This window comes from Alligator mississippiensis, chromosome 4 (assembly GCF_030867095.1).
Source record: "Alligator mississippiensis isolate rAllMis1 chromosome 4, rAllMis1, whole genome shotgun sequence".
NCBI classification, from domain to species: domain Eukaryota; kingdom Metazoa; phylum Chordata; order Crocodylia; family Alligatoridae; genus Alligator; species Alligator mississippiensis.
The window spans coordinates 221,518,107-221,536,846 of NC_081827.1; the positions used below are offsets into that span (position 1 = coordinate 221,518,107).

General features: G+C 38.2%; 1 protein-coding gene across 20 annotated transcripts in view; it reads left to right on the top strand.

Annotated features, from left to right (window-relative positions):
* The window catches only part of BAZ2B (bromodomain adjacent to zinc finger domain 2B), a 288,601-nt gene that overhangs the window by 204,354 nt on the left and 65,507 nt on the right, over positions 1-18,740 (top strand). For 13 of the 20 annotated variants that reach the window (XM_019480273.2, XM_014599410.3, XM_019480279.2 and 10 more), the window contains 8 exons: positions 2,761-2,971; positions 7,070-7,162; positions 7,284-7,345; positions 13,792-13,857; positions 15,033-15,098; positions 15,716-15,760; positions 16,009-16,041; positions 17,327-17,392. In XM_019480273.2, coding sequence (XP_019335818.1) covers positions 2,761-2,971; positions 7,070-7,162; positions 7,284-7,345; positions 13,792-13,857; positions 15,033-15,098; positions 15,716-15,760; positions 16,009-16,041; positions 17,327-17,392 — 642 coding nt within the window. The remainder of the gene's footprint in view (positions 1-2,760; positions 2,972-7,069; positions 7,163-7,283; positions 7,346-13,791; positions 13,858-15,032; positions 15,099-15,715; positions 15,761-16,008; positions 16,042-17,326; positions 17,393-18,740) is intronic. The other 7 variants (XM_019480274.2, XM_019480288.2, XM_019480287.2 and 4 more) reach the window with 2 other exon arrangements.

The window sequence follows — 18,740 nt, forward strand, 5'->3', positions numbered from 1 at the left end:
TTCTGTATTTTTCCTTTATCACTTATAAGCCTACAAGAAATTAAGTGCCAGGTTTCAAGTTAGTATAGATCAGTAGTTCTCAATTTTAGACTTGATGCACCCTTCCATAACTTTCTGGAATTGAGTGGTGTCCCATTTTAAACTAATTTATTTCTTACTTATTTTCTCATACCCTGCAGCACTCTTAAAAGATTTCATAGAGTGGGCAGAAGTAGGCAGGACACCCCTGAAAAAAGGAAGGATTCACAGTGCTCAGTGCTGGCAGGAGATGCTTGGCAGGGTAGATTGGACCGCTTTGGGTTGGATCATTAAACTTGTGAAGGAGACACCTGTCCTTGTAGGTGGAAGTGGTGACAGTGGTAACAGGGTGACAGTAGTCACTGGAGGCATGGAGGCTAGTGCCAGGTAACAGCATCAGGGGCCCAGGACCCTGCCCCTGGTCTATACCTGAGGGAGTGAACACAGCCCCTGTGGCTATGGCCACTCCTTTGGGAACTTGTATGCTGGTAACCAGAGCCACTATTCCATGCAGCCTCTTCTAACAGGTCCAAGAGCAGGGGAACTAGCCATGCTGAAAAAGCACAGCCCTTTGTGCATCTGACTGTCTGCCCAGACACAGCAGAATGTGCTGCTTGGAGTGCCAGGGCAGTCAGGGTAGAGGCTACCTGGAGCGGTGGGAGTCTGCCCTTTTTAGTTTTGCTTGTTTCCCCACTCCTTCCATGTCCTTCGAGCTGGTGAGAGGGGCCACGTGGAATGGTTTGCCAGGGGCACTTCTTGTCCATAGTATGTTGGGGTTGGATGCAGGGTGCTGGAGTATAGAAGAGCCAGTGCTTATCTCCTTGGACAAGGGCCAGGCTCTGCTGTATCCTTCAAAGGTAACCCAGTTTAGAATCACTGGTATATAAAGAGATACTTGTTTAATTTATTTTATATTGCTAAAAAACATAAATAAAGTTTCTCTCTAAATAGTTTGTAATGGACTGTAATGCAAAATCCTGAAAGTGCTAAACACTCTAAAAGAGGACATAGTATGCACATAAGTGGTACTTTTACAGACAGAAAATGAAGATTCTTCTTTGGCCTATGTGGTAAAGATGCTGCTTTTGGATTCAGAAGTCCTCAGCCAGTTCTTAACAAGGATGAATTCTGCACTTGAAGATGCAGTTATAGTTAAACATATCTTGTGTTGAAGAGCCTAATGCCGGTTGACATATGCCTTTTGGAAGGTTTACAGGCTAAATACAGTGTTCACTCTTTTGATTTTCCTTCATAGCTGTTTGAGGCCTGAAAAATCACTGCAACTATGCTATTGACAGAATGTTTGGATCTGAGGATCTTATCTTGAAAAGATCATTGTCTTCAGAGAACATTGTATTAAACATTTCCTACCATGTTATGAAGGATTATCATGCATAATGAAAATGCCAAGTGACAAAATAAGCCAATGAAATGGTGCAGAATTCTTGATTTTACTTGTTTGTGTATTTAATTACAAAATTCAGTAAGGCAGATGGATGCAATTCAACTGTGCTTTTTCAGAAGGTACTGGCTTCATGATTACTTTTGGCAGACATTTTCAAAGTCCCTGACAAGCTTTCATTAGGTAAATCATAGTGCACTGTAGAAGGATTGTTAGCTATCTTTTTGTCCTGTCGTTCCAAAAAACAGCTGGAAATAGATTAAGCTCAATCAAGAAAGTTCAAATAGATTGAGTAATTGTTTTGATTAATAGCACAATATGAGGTCCTTCTTGTGTCAATTCTATGAAAGCTATCTAAAAGCTAAAAATTTTGATAGTTGGAGCGGTACAATTTCAGTATGAAGGATAGGGTACAATAACACAAAATGAAAAACTAGTCCTGCATAGTGAAAGCATAAAATTTCCAAAGCAGCCCCAGGTGCCACCTTTTGGGGGGGAGGCACAAAAATAGCCTCTCCTGGCAGTACAGCAGCTGGCACACCTCTGTGTGCCACCTTTGCCCAGGGCACAGAACTGCCCTACTATGTCTGTGTTTGAACAGATTATTAGAAAGTTGAAAACTTTTTAAAACTTTTTTTTTCAAAACATGTTGAATGCTTAATTCTCATTGGCTGACAAATTAATTTTTCAGCAAATGAAAAATAAATGTCACTGAATCAAAATGCAAGATAGAAATCAGAGTCTGTGCTTTTTTAATTGTTTTATTAGAAAGCTGAGAAATCTAATGCTCAAAAAGTATGTGAACATTGATTAGTTTTCCTGCTTGTCTATACACCTAAGATTTTTTATAATGTATATGTACCACTTAAGCAAAGATGATTAGAATAGCTTGTCAAGCCTTTTCATATCATGTTGTCCAATAATATTTGACTATAAAGTATAGCTATTTACTTTCAAGTTTCCAGGCTCTTTTATTCTGCCTCAGCTAAGTTGAGGATCAGGTTATTTAGGCAAGAGAAAACAAGGAACAAATGCAGTAGTAGCACACATGCTATGTAATAACCCTGTGTTTCCTCACTGACTAAATTGGTGTTGAGATCTTGTAAGGCTTACTGGTAAGTTTTACAAATGTTTGTGATAAATCCCATGATAACTGTGCAATGGCCATGTGTCACTACTGTCATTATAATACTGGCTAGTCTAATGCAACTTCCATGTGTATATAAATATATACATATGTAGACATATGTGTTTGTGCATGTATGTATAAGTTTGTAGATATGTATTTTATCTTTGACTTGTGTTTATAATATCTCTCTATGAAATATGTTAATTAAAAGGGCATGCAGTGGTGTCTTCTGAAGGAAGAGGAAGTCCTTCCCCGTATCAGGGCCATGGAAGGGCGTAGAGGACGACCACCAAATCCAGATAGACAACATGCTAGAGAGGAATCAAGAATGAGGCGTCGCAAAGGCCGACCTCCAAATGTTGGTAGTGCTGAATTTCTAGACAACAGTGATGCCAAGCTGCTAAGAAAGTTGCAGGCTCAAGGTAAGAAATGTTCCACAAGAAATAACTTCCACAAGCTGAATGTAACCACATGAGTGGAAAATTGATGTTTGGAATTCCTAAAGGCAAGTATTATGTGTTTATACTCCTGTACATGCTTAAGTCTTGCATCTGGGAATATTGTCCAAAGCTTTCATTGGACCTTCTTCTGTTTAAAGTCAAGCCAGTGTAAATTTGCATCCAAGAGAGGTGTCTATGTATAAATTTAAAATGTTTGGGCAATTTTAATTTTATTTATTTGGATTTATAAAACACAATAAATAACACTTGTTAATGACAACTTTTTTTTAAATGCACATGAATACACAGACTATTCAGTTCCCCAACATCACCCCAGATACTTGGCACCAGCAAAAATATAAATAAAATTAATTAGCCCTCACACGCAGTGTGCAGAGTCCTACCTCCAACCTTACTACTTTGCCGTTTTCATATGAGGAGGGAGAAAAGGTGGGCTTTGCAGGACTATGGGAAGAGGAGAATGATGACAACAAAGAATATTACCCTTTTTCTCTTTTTTGTCCCCTTTTATCTTGGCTGTTACTGTTCTTGGCACATTTTTTTCCTCATTTGACAAATGAATTCTATTTGGAATTTTGATTAAAATTACTTAACAATTTTTTGTTACAGTAAATGTGTTAACAAAACAAAAAAAACTTATCTTGCTGTAAATATATAATGGCTTCTTCTGATGTTTAAACACTCTAAATCTAATAAGATAACACAGAATTATGCCTGATAGTTATGGAATTGTAAGCCATTGAAATGAGAGTTTCGGTAAAGTTGGTGGGTACCCCAGTGTAAACTCCAGTCTGTTAACTCTATAAAGACAAGATTTTAATACTCTTAAATAATATCTTGCACCACAGTTACTTCCATTGTAACCATTGAGACTATTAGTAACAAAGTAAGGCTGTCCAGCTGGTGGCATGCGTTGGATTAACATGTGGCCTCCAGGCTTATACCAGGATGCTGCTGCCCATTGCTTTAGCAGCAGCAGCAGCAGCTGAGGTCTTGGTGCTTTCCTTTCCTCCCACAGCTTCTGCTGCATACCCCCTCCCCAGGGAGTGGGGCAGTACAGCACAATGCAGCTTGCAGTGCTGGGGAGCCAAGAGCTCAGAGCTCCTGTACAGCATAGTGCCACAGGGGAGTCTGTAGGGAAAGGAAGACGATGCAGGGTTCTGTACCAGGCAGGGGACTGTCCAACTACATGTGTGATGTAGCAGGAGAAGGAGAGGGGTGGGAGGGCCTGCCCACCCCTGCAGAGTGTGCAGCCTAGAGTGCCTGTGGCCCCCACTAGTGCTTCCCTTGCAGAGTATGGTCCCCACAGATACAGCCTGGGGGAGTATGTGACACCCAGACACATTGAAGTTGGACAGCTGTGGCATAAAATAATATCTGTGACAAGATACTACCTGATATGATGAAAAGTGTGAGAATTTGGTCCTAAATGGGCATCGGTCATGTGAAATTCATCCAAGTTCAATTGTATAATTCACTACTATGTCATATTGCTTTATGCCAAAGGGTTATTTTTTTTCCACTTGAGTTTCGTAATTGGTCCAGCACATGTGCTGACTGTGGAGTTGTATTGGCTGTTGGGTTGCCCAGGATTTCTGCTTACAATATTTAAGCCTTGGTGGGGTTCATTATGCCTTTTCCCCTGTGCCTGTAATGCGTGATTGAAATGGTCTACCTGGACAAACAGAGAGGGTGCATTTTTAAAGGTAACTTGTTTAAGTAGGACTTTTCCCTTAGCACTTGATCTTGGTAAATGATCTAGTTGTTTTGCCAAGCACTGAGGTACTTGGTGTTTATATAGCGTCTTCAAACTAAGATTCTCAAAACAGGTTACAGGTATCAATTGCTTGTAACATCCTGTGAGGATAGATATCTTGATTTTCCACTTACAAAACATACTGGAGAGCCTGTGTTCTTACCCTTTCATGGTAGGTTTAATTCAGATATCCTGATTTGCACTCCATCCTAGAGACCACCGAGACTTTTTAGCCATCTGCTGGCAATAGCAGGGTGAGAAAATGTTTTTAGTTTTTCTTCAGTCATTATTTATTTATTTATTCAGTTTAAAATTGCATCCAACCCAGGAGAGATGCATGCATATACATGTTTGTATATACACATATACATCATGTATTTGTGTGTACTTTAAAAACTTTTGGGAGTATTAATTTTATTATTTACATTTATAAATTATAATATAATAGTAGCCATTCCATACTTGGGGTGCTAGTGATGATTTTTTTTAAACTACAAAAAATTAACAGAACATTCAGTTCTCCAACACTATTCCAAATTCATTGCACCAGCAAAAATATAAGCTGAAATTAATCAACATAGTCTTTTGTGTGTGTGTGTGTGTGTGTGTAATATGTATATATGTATGTGTGTGTATGTAGTGTAGTAGTGTGTATTAGTACTATTAGTATAGTATAATTATAGCAATATGCTAATAGTTGTGTAATACTATTTATTTTTAAATAATAGTGAGTTTAATGCATGGGTAAAAAACACCCTTTGTATATGTAGAAAATCACCTCTTATTTGAGACTGTGTAGAGGCAGTTCACATATTTCACTGAATGAGATCATGCAAGAAGGTAAATATTTAGAGAGATTCTCTCAGGTCTACTTTTTCTCCATTTCTTGTGATGTAAAAATACAAAAAGACCAAAGAATGCTATGTCATGTGTAAAGGAGGTCCTGCATATATAGTTATATAGGCCTGTTACAGCCTGTTATATCTATTGATACTCACCCTGACTTCCTTTTCTTCATTCAGGTTGTGGAGTATCAGGAAGAAAATCAGTTTGGGTCTAATAACTTTTCATGATCTCACATTTTCAGAATCTTTACAAATTAATAACAGCAGCATATTTTAGGCAGCACTAGTTCAATCACAGGCATTTTGACATTTTCCTTGTCACCTGTCTTGTTTCTTTATGTATATGGATATGTCAGGCTTTCTCAATCAAAAGAAAAAAATTAATATGGAGGGGAGCTGCTCCTTTCACTGGTGACATCCAAAGCCTTCCCTAAGCACGTACCACTTCTAAAACCTACCTGCACAGCAGTTTACTTGCAGGATTTGTAGAGCTTTCTGATCCTTCTGGGGAGACACGTCTGTATAGAGCATGTGTAATAAGTACCTTCTGAGTGCTGGAGAACTCTATCTGACTGTCATCATGAAAATATATTAGCTTTGGCATAAAATGGTCTTGTCCTCTTTTACAGTTGTGTTGGTGGTGATGATAATATGAAAAAAAAACCCCTTCTAATTTACTTACCCGTTTAAAAAATACCTTGTTCAGAGGACAAAAAAGTAGAGTTTTGCAGAGGTGATTTAAAAATATTTCTGTTTTTGGCAAAATGATATGGCAAAACTTTTTTTTCTAAGAATACCTCCTTAGGTACATAGTTTGTTCTGTGGTTACTACTTCCTTTTCAATAACCAAAGAGTAGGACACTTTGGAGACAATCTTGGGAGTGAAAGAAAAGATTATTTACTAAGCTTTTCATTGGAGTGTTTAGTATATTCTCTTGTTAATATCCATGATCATTGATTTTTCTGCCATTTTTTAAGAATGTTTGAGCTATGTTGTCAAAATCACAAATTGTGGTGAAGTTTAAAGGGCCATAAATAAGGATACGAATAATTTCTTGGCATATACTCTAGTGATCACACTTTTTTCCAAAATAATCATTTTAATAATTTGATTCTATAAAGTGGCATATTATGTGAATAGTTCTGAAGATTGTTGTCTATGTCAGGTAAATCTTCTGTTCTGTAACTCTGTTCTAATTTAGCATGTTTTTACATATTTTTATGTTGAAGATAGAAAATTTCCAGGTGTGTGATAGCCAGCCATGGTTATTTGTTTATATAAGGATCTTGGCAAAAGAACTTTATATATATACATTTTCAGGATAAATGTGTGTAAAACAAACCTACTATATGCTTTGTCTTCTCTTTATGTTGAAATGTCTGTAAACATCTGAGTTAGGTCTTTCAGATGAGAAAGCACTGCTATTATGAGCTTAGTGTTTTCTCTTTATGTTACAGAAATAGCTAGGCAAGCAGCACAAATAAAGCTTTTGAGAAAACTTCAGAAGCAAGAGCAGGCTCGAGCTGCCAAAGAAGCAAAAAAACAGCAAGGTAAGTAGCAGACCTCTAAGAGAGTGCATGGACTTGCAGATGAGCTTTAAAATTATCGATATTGCATTACTGGTCTTCAGTTTGTTCCTGCTGACAATTATTTATTTATTTTTGCTCCTAGCTATTATGGCCGCTGAAGAAAAGCGAAAGCAAAAAGAACAGATAAAGATAATGAAACAGCAGGTACAATTTTTGTGTTTGTTAGTTAAGCTCTATAAATCCAGTGATTTTCGTTTAAACTCGCACGTTTAATTTATCTGCTAGATTACGCAGCATGTGTATTAATATTTGAATTTCTAAAATATGTAAGTATAAAGGATGTACTTTCTATATTGCTTTGCAAACCTAGATTGTACACTTCTTGATCATAATGTGAGCACATCTCATGAATGGCCTTATTGACTTCATTGGGTACTGCATGTATAAGTAAGTGCTTACTCATGTGAATCAGAGTTACACAGATTGCCCCTTAGGTTACAGTGAAATGTTCATCTTCTGTGTGTGAAAAAAAATCACATAAGCAGGTATGTTATTGTTAATACTGGTATACCTTTGCTAGCATTACAAATAATGCATTACAAATAATTGCCAATGGTTTTTAGCTCAAAAATAGTTTTATATCAGTTAATTAAATTAGACATTGTCTACTTTTAAAATACACAACTGTTGTTAAATATTGTTATAACAAATGTCTTAACCAGACGGAATACTTTGAACAATTTTTTATATTTGACTCTTCATAAATTAAGCTATTTGTGGATGGAAGTTTTTCAATATTTTAACAAATATATATCTAAAATTGGAAAAATTGTTTCCCAAAAATAAACCTTTCTGTCTTTCTCTACTTTTGTTCTATTTCTATGAAACATTGTCTACAGAGATCTAAAACCATGTGTTGTCTGATAATACAAGCCTTCCCTTGATTTTCATTTTCTAAACTTTCAATAAAGGGTCAAATTCCCTGTTGCTGTAGATGGATATAATTGTATTGACTTGGGTTGAATTATGTCCATTTATAACAACAGAGGATGTTTATAATTTAAATTTCCTGTCTTGATTTTTCTGATAGAGAGCTTTACTAAAATTTTAAAGAGGCCTTTCATATGTGTTTGCTTTAGATCATGTCCTTTTTCTTTCAGTTATATTTATGATAATTTTTCAAATTAGTAAATACATGCGAGTAATTATCCAAGTAAGTTTTACATTTTATTGTATACAGAGAGCAAGGAATACAAGGCTGATTTAGGCATCTACTATACCAAAAATCAAACTTAACTTAGGAGGAACTTTTTTGTGGCAAAATAATTTGCAGCTTTTTACATAGGCTTCACCAAACCTCTGAACGGGGCTAATTTGTTTAGTGAGTGATATCATATATTCATTGTAATCTCAGACTGTGGATGTTGATAGCAGTTTCTTCTGCAGTCACAATTGATGCATGAAAGAAATGCGTTATTTATATTGTAATCGCACCGAAGAACCCTAATCATGAATTCAGACCTCGTTGTGAAAGGTTTTGTAGAAACAAAAACTGGATGGAATGCACCCGAGGGGGCTGAGCGAGTTGGCTGATGAGATTGCAGAGCCACTGGCCATTACCCCAGATGATTGGAAAAGGGCAAACATAGTGCCTATATTTAAGAAAGGGAAAAGGGAGGATCCAGGGAACTACAGACCAGTCAGCCTCATCTCAGTCCCTGGAACAATCATGGAGCAGATCTTCAAGGAATCCATTTCTAAGCACTTGGAGGAGAAGGTGATTAGGAACAGTCAGCATGGATTCACCAAGGGCAAATCTTGCCTGACCAACCTGATTGCCTGCCTTCCGTGATGAAATGACTGGCTCTGTGGATGCGCAGAGACCAGTGGATGTAGTATACCTTGATTTTAGCAAGGTTTTTGATATGGTCTCCCACAACATTCTTGCAGGCAAGCAATGGAAGAAGTATGGGCTGGATGAATGGACCGTAAGGTGAATAGAAAACTGGCTGGAACATCAGGCTCAGAAAGTAGTGATCAATGTCTTGATGTCTAGCTGGCAGCCGGTATCAAGTGGAGTGCCCCAGGAGTCAGTCCTGGGGCTGGTTTTGTTCAATATCTTCATCAACGAGCTGGAAGATGGCATAGCGTGCACCCTCAACAAGTTTGTAGCTGACACCAAGCTGGGGGGTAGGACTAGGGTACGCTGTAGATATGGAGTAGATACGTCGGAGGGTAGTGCTAGGATTCAGTCACCTAGACAAATCAGAGGATCGGGCCAATCTCATGAAATTCAACAAGGACAAGTGCAAAGTCCTGCTCTTAAGGTAGACCAATCCCATGCACCAGTACAGGCAGGGGGCTGACTGCCTGGGCAGCAGATCTGCAGAAAAGGGCCTGGGGGTTACAGTGGACAATAAGCTGAATATGAGCCAACAGTGTATTCTTGCTGTGAAAAAGGCTAATAGCATAGTGGGATGCACTGGTAGGAGTGTTGCCAGCAGGTCAAGGGAAGCGATTCTTCCCCTCTATTCAGCACTGGAGAGGCCACATCTGGAGTACTGTGTTCAGAAAGGAAGTGGACAAATTGGAGAGAGTCCAGAGGAGGGCAACAAAAATGGTTCTGGGACAGGCATATGACTTCTGAGGAGAGGCTGAGGGAACTGGGCTTATTTAGTTTGGAGAAGAGAAGACTGAGAGGGAATTTAATAGCAGCCTTCAACTACCTGAAGGATGGTTGAAAGAGGATAGAGCTAGACTGTTCTTAGTGGTGGCAGATGACAGAAGAAGGAGCAATGGTTTCAAGTTGCAGCAAGGGAAGTTTAGGTTAACTATTATGGAGAATTTTCTCACTAGGAGGGTAGTAAAACACTGGAACAGGTTACCCAGAGAGGTGGTGGAATCTCTGTCCTTGGAGGTTTTCAAAGCCCAGCTAGACAAACTTTGGCTGGGATGATCTACAGTAGTTGGGAATGGTCGTGCTTTGAGCAGGAGGCTGTACTAGATGACCTCCAAAACCCTAATTTTCTATGATCTATATGAAAAAACAGCAAGAAAATTCCTGCCCTGTAGATCTTAGTTAAAATAGTGTATTGTATTTTAATTACTTTTGTAGCTCAGTTGTTTTTAAAAAATGGAGCTTGTACATAAATAATGCTCAGCATACTGAAAACGTGCCTTATTTAAGGGACAAACATCTATATTATTTATAGAATCTTCACACTCCATACATTCAGGTTCCATAGGAAAGCAAATAAACCCAAATATCTTTCTATTTGTTTTTTGCCTCAGGGAACCATTAATGGGGATGAAATAATGTGTGATCTTATCATTTTACTATCTAGAAATAAAAATATTATGAGAAAACCAGATATTATTATTTTGGCCTATAAATGGTATCTTGAGGGATTAAAAAGTCAATGGAAATGTAAAAAATAATTCACCTATTTGAAACACAAATATCAAAACCAACCACATGTATTTAGTTCATACAGTAATTAACCAAATGTGTTTTTATTGCCACTGTGAGGACAGGTTGTCTTAAATGTTCTGGGGCAGGGGTGTGGTGTGGGGGATCCAATCAGTCTGAGTCTGCCTTTGCAATTAAAGCTTTAACTTTGAAAATATTAAGACTTACTAGTCTTCAGTACTGTTTATACTGGTCTAGAAGTTGCCACCACATCATAATGGATTTTGGCAGCTGCAGCTTCCTGTTCCTGATCTCAGTTGTGGAGGAGAGAAGAGTCATCTCAGGCCTTGGCATGAGTCTTGTACTTGGGCATGCTTCAGCCTTCACCTTAGCTGGCTGTATTGCATATCAGTCTTAACTGTTCAGATATGTACACAGCACATTCTGATGGTAAATTTGGAAAGTTAAGGCCCTTGATAACACATTCCTTGTATAGTTGTGTTTCTCCAGAACTTCCAGAGTTCTAATGGGAGAGATTTCGTCTCTTGTTTTTTAGCTTTAGTTTTAGCTATGACATCACTATTAATTACACTTTTTTCCCTACTAAATACAATGGTAAAGTCTGTAAACTTTAACTTCAATTTTTTAAAGTGAGAACTAGGTTCATGTGGATTTCATGATGTACATTGTAGCTAGGTACAGACATTCAAAAACCCTGAGGCGGAACTGATTTGTTGCATGGTTTTCTGTAAGCAGTGTAGTTTTAAATCAGTTCTTCTTCTTGTCATGTCTTTGTCATAAAGTAGATGTTTTTCTATAATTGCTCACAAGTTGTTCTTTCCATTGCTTTAGTGAGGTCTTCCTTCATATAGGTCTCACCAAGGAGTAGGCAAACAAGCACGTGCTCCCTAGTCTGCACTTCACTGCACTTGCTTATATTCATGTTATTAGAGTAACTGCTTCTGATCATGTTTGTTTTTGATCTTCCAGTTTGCATGCACAGGCGATTCAGGCATTGCCTTGTTGGCCAATTTCATTCTGCCCCTCTTAGAAGGTCCTTCTGGGGTTCCAGGTCCATTTCAGAGCACCTGATTGCATGTAATCTTTCCTTCCATTACCTCAGTTGCGCCTTGTCAGCCATTGTGTTCAACGTTGCAACACTGGGCACAAAACTGTTTTGCATTTTAAGCTGTTTACTTACATTTAGATTGGTAGAGAACAGAACACACAGTCACCCTTTGGTAGGGGTATAAATCTTAGATCAGGTTCCACCAGTTTTAAACCAGTCTATGTGTGTCAAACTTCTGTTGAGTTACAGGTATAGACTGGCTTTGTATGCTGAACTTGTGTTCTGTTATGGGTATAGACTGGTTTCTGGTCACTTGTAATGATAAAAGTGTAATGTCTGTACCTGACCTGTAGGTGTTTTTGTATGTTGGATGTTAATTGGGAGATTATGATGAATTTGGCTGCTCTGACATTTTAGAGGCAAAATTATGGTTACCTGGACTTTCCAGCAGCTCATGAGCTAGACATGTACAGAGAGCTTCAGTAGGCATATGTAGTGAAGTCCTCCATTCTTCAGTCAGCTTGCTTTACATATCTTGCCACTTTGATTACTGTGTAGATATTAAGTGAATAAGATATTGGGCAGAAGGCCAGGAAAAAGGGGGGACATTACTATAAGCTACTTCAGAAATGGAGCTGCTAGCTCCTAATAAAGTGTTGACCCTGTCTGACAGGCCCCCTCTACATGTTGCAATTATGCTGTGATTCATGTGTCAATCATGGGATAAATGACATGGGTGGTACATGTGCACCCAATTTAAGGTGCCATCAAATGGGAAGCCAGCTATAAAAATTTTCCATATCTAATATAGACCATTTTTATGGTTGGCTTGTATGGCAGCTTAAATAGAACGTGTAGCAAGTCCAGGGCTGACCCCCAGGACGTGGACCATCAGCAGATTTTCAGTTTTGGCTTGGGACCACACTGGGGTTTCAAACTGGCCCCAGTGAAGTCTGGGGTTGGCGCCAGCAATCAGTTGATTGTAGAGCTTGGACCTACAGGCACCCAGCTTTTTACTTACTAGTACAGGTGGAGCTCAGGATCTTGATATGACATGTGTGGCAAGGCAGGACACATTATGGTTGGGATCAGATTGTATGGTGCCTTTAGATGAACATATGCCATGGACCCTAAGAGAACCCTTAATGTTTGCCACAATGGACCCCTGTTTGGTCTGGGCTGCTGCCTTGGTGGGTGCCTGGAAAGCCCTGGTTATGTAGATGGGGAAAGAAGGTTTATGGCAAGCTAGGATTACAGATTAACAAGTGATATACCCGGGGAACTGGGAAGGCAGACAGCAGCAAGTTTAAAGACCCACGAAAGCAGCTGCTGGAAGCTAATCTTGTGTTGGTTTTTCAGCACTGCTAAACACTTCTCAGTCCTGGTGCTTAGCCAAATTACTTTATTACAGATGCCAGACAAGACACCCCCCGCCCCCAGGTTCTATTCTATTCTACCTACTTGCTGAAAACTAAAAGTAGACCATCCAAGCCAATGACTACTTGCTATTTCAAGGCCTAATGGGAATAAAAGTATACAGTACTTAATTGTGCATATTCCAGCCAGAGCAGATGTGTCTAGGCTAACTACTGACTGATTTATGCAGATAGTTCTGGCAGCACAGTATTCTCAGAGGGGCTTTACTCTATAACCCAAATAGTGTGATCTGTGAAGGCTGAGGAATGGCTGTTAGAATTAAGGAGTGAACAGTAGAAAACAATGAGTATTTCAGAACTTTCCTAATTCCTGGCAGAAACACACCACATCAGGGCACTTTCTTTTTTTAAGTATTTCAGCTAGGTAGGCTAACCATCAATGAGCCAGGATCTTGCCTTTGTTACTCATTTGTATTGTCATCAGTTTTATACCTTTTCACAAAGTTAGCATTAAAAAATGGTGACTGCCTAAACATTAACTTATAGGCATGGCTTCAGCTTTCAGTGCATTCAGAAATCCATGAAATAAATTAATAGAGAACATTGCATTAACACTTTTAATCTTACACACAATTGAATTGATTGGAAAATGAAAGGAAATATATAGATCTGACTTTCTGTAAATAACTGGAGATCTTTTCTTTATTTTTATATGTTAAAGGAGAAAAATAATCTCTTTTTCGCTCCTTTGTTGACATGATTTGAAAAAGTTAAATGATTTTTTCTAATTTTTCAGGAGAAAATTAAGAGAATTCAACAAATCAGAATGGAAAAAGAACTTCGAGCTCAGCAAATTTTAGAGGTAGAAACAATAAATTAAGTATATTTTTTCATACTCTTCAGGAATGCTGTTTTTTCATTGCTGTTTTATCTACATGGTTGTCGTTATTTGATTGTAATAGGTTCTACTTACAAATTCTACAGTCTTGATTCAAATGTTATCCTGCCTCACTATATCATAACTTTTAAAAATAACTATAGATGAAAATATGGCCCCTGTCATGCAAATACCTTACATGTATGCTTAACTTATAAGAACAGTGCCTACAAAATTAGTACTTATACTTAAAGCTAAACAAGTGCATGGTTGTAAGATCAGGTTGCGAAATAGTAAGGAAATCTGCTTTATGTGAAATTAGTTCCTGACTCTGGGTATGGATTACAAGCACTATGGTTTTAAAAGATAAATTACAGTGGCAAGAAAGAAAATATTTAACTTTTATCTTGATTGTGTGAAGAGTTGTAGGAAAATGTGTGACGGCGACATTGAATAGCATGAGTCTGATCTTTATGATATATGTGCATGGTCTGTTTTTAAAAAAAAAAAAAAAAAGCATTCATATTGCAGATGGTTGTTTCATATAATGTACCCATGTCATGTACAACTAAATTAAAGGATTTTCTATTTAAGATTTCTGTTTCAGATCTCTGTTTCTGATCTGTCTGACAACAGATTTCTTTTTGATCTCAGTTGTCTTATTCTATTATTGATACTGTTATAAATTAAATGAGTAGGAATATTATTTGCATAACATGTTGTTGAACATTCCTTATATTGGCTTTAATTGCACATTTTAAATTGCATCAAATATGTATTTTAAAATTTAAAAACCTGATAAATCATTGACTAGTTTTCAACCTACTGTTTTATGTAAAGATAAAAATTTAATCTCCTAGCCAATAGTAGTTTTAAATGAATTATTTTCAGATACTTATGTTTCTTGGTTATAAATATGCAAGTGGAGCAAATTTTGAAAGTGCTTCATTATTCTGGTTTGATTTGGGTAAAAAAGTGAATAAATCATTAAATTATTAGTGATGCAAAATGTACTGGGGAAGAAATCTGTTATAATGTCTACATAAGATGTGATATTGTTTTGCACTTTGTGAGGCATGTAGCTTTATTTCTAGTCTGAGATGATTTTCAAGTTGTAGTGGTGCTGTTGCATGACCTTGAGACCTGTTTTGCATGCACAGGCAAAAAAGAAAAAGAAGGAAGAAGCGGCAAATGCCAAATTATTGGAGGCCGAGAAACGAATAAAGGTTAGTTTAGATGAGCATCAGAGTTTTTATTTTCAAAAAATAAAAACTGTTATTGTGCCTAATGCTTATCAAATAATGTGGGAAGAGTATATTCAGCAGACTCTGGTAGGATTCTAAAATAATACTAATAACATAATACAAATAAATACAATGCACAGTGTCTGTCTGTTTGTCTGTCTGTATAAATATGTGTTATATTTTAAGTGTTGTTAACTTCTGGAAGTTAGGCTTAGCTGATGCTAGGTTTGAGCAGCTCTAGAAATGCTTGCCAGACCCTGTATGAGATACCATTGTCCACAACTTCCTTTCTGTTTTATGCATACTATGAGGAAGTCAGTTGCTACCTGTTGCTATTTTAGTCATTTAACACTGAAAAACTTGATATATTTAAAACCATGTACTCTCAGAGCTGCCAAGTTTTCTTGTCATATCCTGATCCTCAGTTCAATAGATTTGCTGTCATAAACTGGTGCTATGTGATGTACAGTTTATGAAAAAATGGAGCAAAAAACCCCTGAGAACTCAGACATTTAGGGTGTAACATTACATGAACTTTGCATCTTATTTCTAAGTAATGTTTGTAAGTTTTTAAGTGCTTTTTTGTTTTCATGTTTAAGGAGAAGGAGATGCGAAGGCAGCAAGCTGTTCTTCTGAAACATCAGGTCGGTATATACACAATTGTCAGAATACTAGCAAATGCTATTTTTTTTACTACTGTTTAAACTACTGGGGGAAAATAACTTCAAAATATCTTCTTTTTAAATTGCTGATTTTGATTCCTGCACAAGTTTTTCTTTCATCTTATGGTTTATTGCCTTGCTTTGGTATTGGGGTCTTTTTGGGGATTATAAAGTGGTTTTATGACTTTGTGATTTCTGTTTCATAATGTTGTGCCAACTCTTTCTACCAGGAGTTGGAGAGGCATAGACTAGATATGGTATGGGTATGTTTATTTTTGTACATCTAACACCGCATTGTGATTTGGTTGTGATATGGTTGTCATAGCAATGCATAAAATGTAGCACTGGCTGCTGTCATATTACATACTGCTGCATGGCTTTACAGCACAGTGCATTGCATACATCTGCTTGTCTTGTCTATTAATGAAAACAAGTAAGACTTGTCTCAAATGTTTATAAATTGAACAATCTATGGCAATCTATAAATGAGGCTGTTGACTGGAAATCTCCATTACTGATGTCACAATATAAGGTGGACTGTTAACTAAAATCAGGCTTGAGCTTATGAAAAAATTCCACTTTACCTTTATTGGGTAATTGTTTGTATAAAATTTTCCAAGTCTTGTTCCATTTTTGGGGATCAGTTGAAAGTTTTTACTATCATTTTGGATTAGAATACTACATCAGGAACAAATCTTCCCCATGTTTGTTCAGTGTTGAGCACATTAGTTTTTAATAAATAATACATGCATAATATTTTAATATGAAAGTGAAAGGAAATGTGTTCCTAGCTTCATTGAAGAAAATAAACTCCCATTGATTCAGTGGAGCCAGGATTTAATTTTAGAGTTTTTAAAGTTAGGTAGAAAGGACATTTTTATTTTCTTCTATACTACTGTAGTTTGTATTGAAATTAAATGTATCAGCATATGCCAGGATTCACTTTTGTGGCTTTACATTTAAGGATAGGCATCAGTAAATAGGAATACCCTACTTTATTCATGTTTTATATGAACCATGACTAGTTTAATTAAAACTGGTCTCAAGACCAAAAAACTCAGCATATTAATTCATTGAATTTGCAAACAGGATTTTCCTTACAGAAAATAGGAAGCTAAATCATTTAAAAACATCACCTTTTGCAATATTGTAAATGATCAGGAATACAGCCTTCTGTTTAATTGGCTATTCATTAAGATTGCAAGTTTTCTAATAGCAGATGTAAGGTAACTGACCTGTTCCAGCCAACCATTATGCTTTTTGTTCTGCCAGCTTATGAAGGAGCATCACAACTGACCATAAGTAAATTTGTATGCTTCTGTTTTACACTGTCTCCATGTTCATTGCTTTACCTTTTTGCTTTTGATTGTTCTTGTATTTGCTTTCTAAACCTGAACTAAAACATGCACAAACTTGGCCATTCTTGTCCTATATTTAGTATTTACTGTGACTTGTCTATTAATGCTAAACTTGTTGTACTGAGCTTTTAGAAAAAATTGATACTCAAACTGTATTTGAGTCTTGTTCTAATTTTATCTGCTTTAATAGGAACGAGAAAGGAGAAGGCAACATATGATGCTTATGAAAGCTATGGAAGCACGTAAAAAAGCAGAAGTGAGTATTTACCTCTGGAAAAAGTGTGAAGTTTCTTTTTAATATTTTGGCTGCTGTCTCCTTTCTAAAGCAGCAGGCATTGCAGTGACTTGAATTCATGTGCTTCCTGACCCACAAGCTATTTTATGATGGTGGCATGTGGGCCATATCAGAGTCCCAAGCATTTCCTGCCAAATATGATTCTCCTCTCATCGGCTGCTTGTAACCGTGACCGGGATGTAGTCCCTTAAATTGAAACCAGTCAGTTTTTAATTGTGATGATTAAAAACCCACCATTTCAATTTAGGGGTTTCCATCACTGTTATGGAAGCTCTCACCACTAGGCTCTGCTGAGGGGAAAAAAACCCAGTGAGGGGCCTGATCCAATTTTTTTTTTTTTCATGGAGACTGCCCGTGTCTCCCACGGCCAGGAGTACAAGCTGCTGGTGGGCCAAGCGACTCCTGAGCTGCAGGAGGCCCCAGTCCTTCCCTCCATGGTGATGGCGCCCCGCAGGGCCGCCTGGGTGGGTTGCTAGCCAGTGGATGCCACCGCTGTGGAGGGAAGGTCTGGGGCCCCCTGCAGCTCAGGGCTTATTGGTAGTTCAGTTCACTCCCTGGCTGCAGGAGAGGAAGGCAGGCTTCACGGAAAAAGAGAGGCTCAAGCCCCTCACTGCTTTTTTTTTCCCCCTCAGTGGAGCCTGCCTGCACAAGCTACCACTGGGCTGTGCAGCCCCTGAGCTGCGGGGGAGCCAAATTCTCCCCTCCATGATGGTGGTTCCCCCTGGGGCTGCCTGGGCGGGGTACTAGCTGCACAGGTGCTGCCCCTGCCAGATCCAAGTCTTCCCCAAGCCCATGGTCTAGAAGCCTTCCAGGTGCTTCTCTCCGCATGGGCTTGGAAAGAGTTGGATCCAGTAGGTGCTGCCTGCAAACTGGGGCAGCACCTACGCACTTCGCACCCCACCCGAGCGGCCTTGGGGGGGTGCTACCACCATGGAGGAAATGACTAGCCCCCTCTGCAGCTCAGGGACTGCATGGCCTGGCAGCAAAAAAAAAAACCTGATAAATCATTGACTAGTTTTTAATCTACTGTTTTATGTAAAGATAAAAATTTAATCTCCTAGCCAATAATAGTTTAAAATTAATTATTTTCAGACCTTTCTTCCATGGCAGTGGGGCCATCCAGGTGGGCTGCTAGTAGGTGGGTGCTGTCCCAGCTCACAGGCAGCACCCAGTCTGTTACAGCTATCCCCTGACCCCGAGCTAGGGGAGTACCTGCCCACTAACAGCCCACCTGTGTACAGTGTGACGCAATTAAACTGCAAAAATGTCCAATTTTCATTACATGTACAAGTGCCCACCAGGACACATT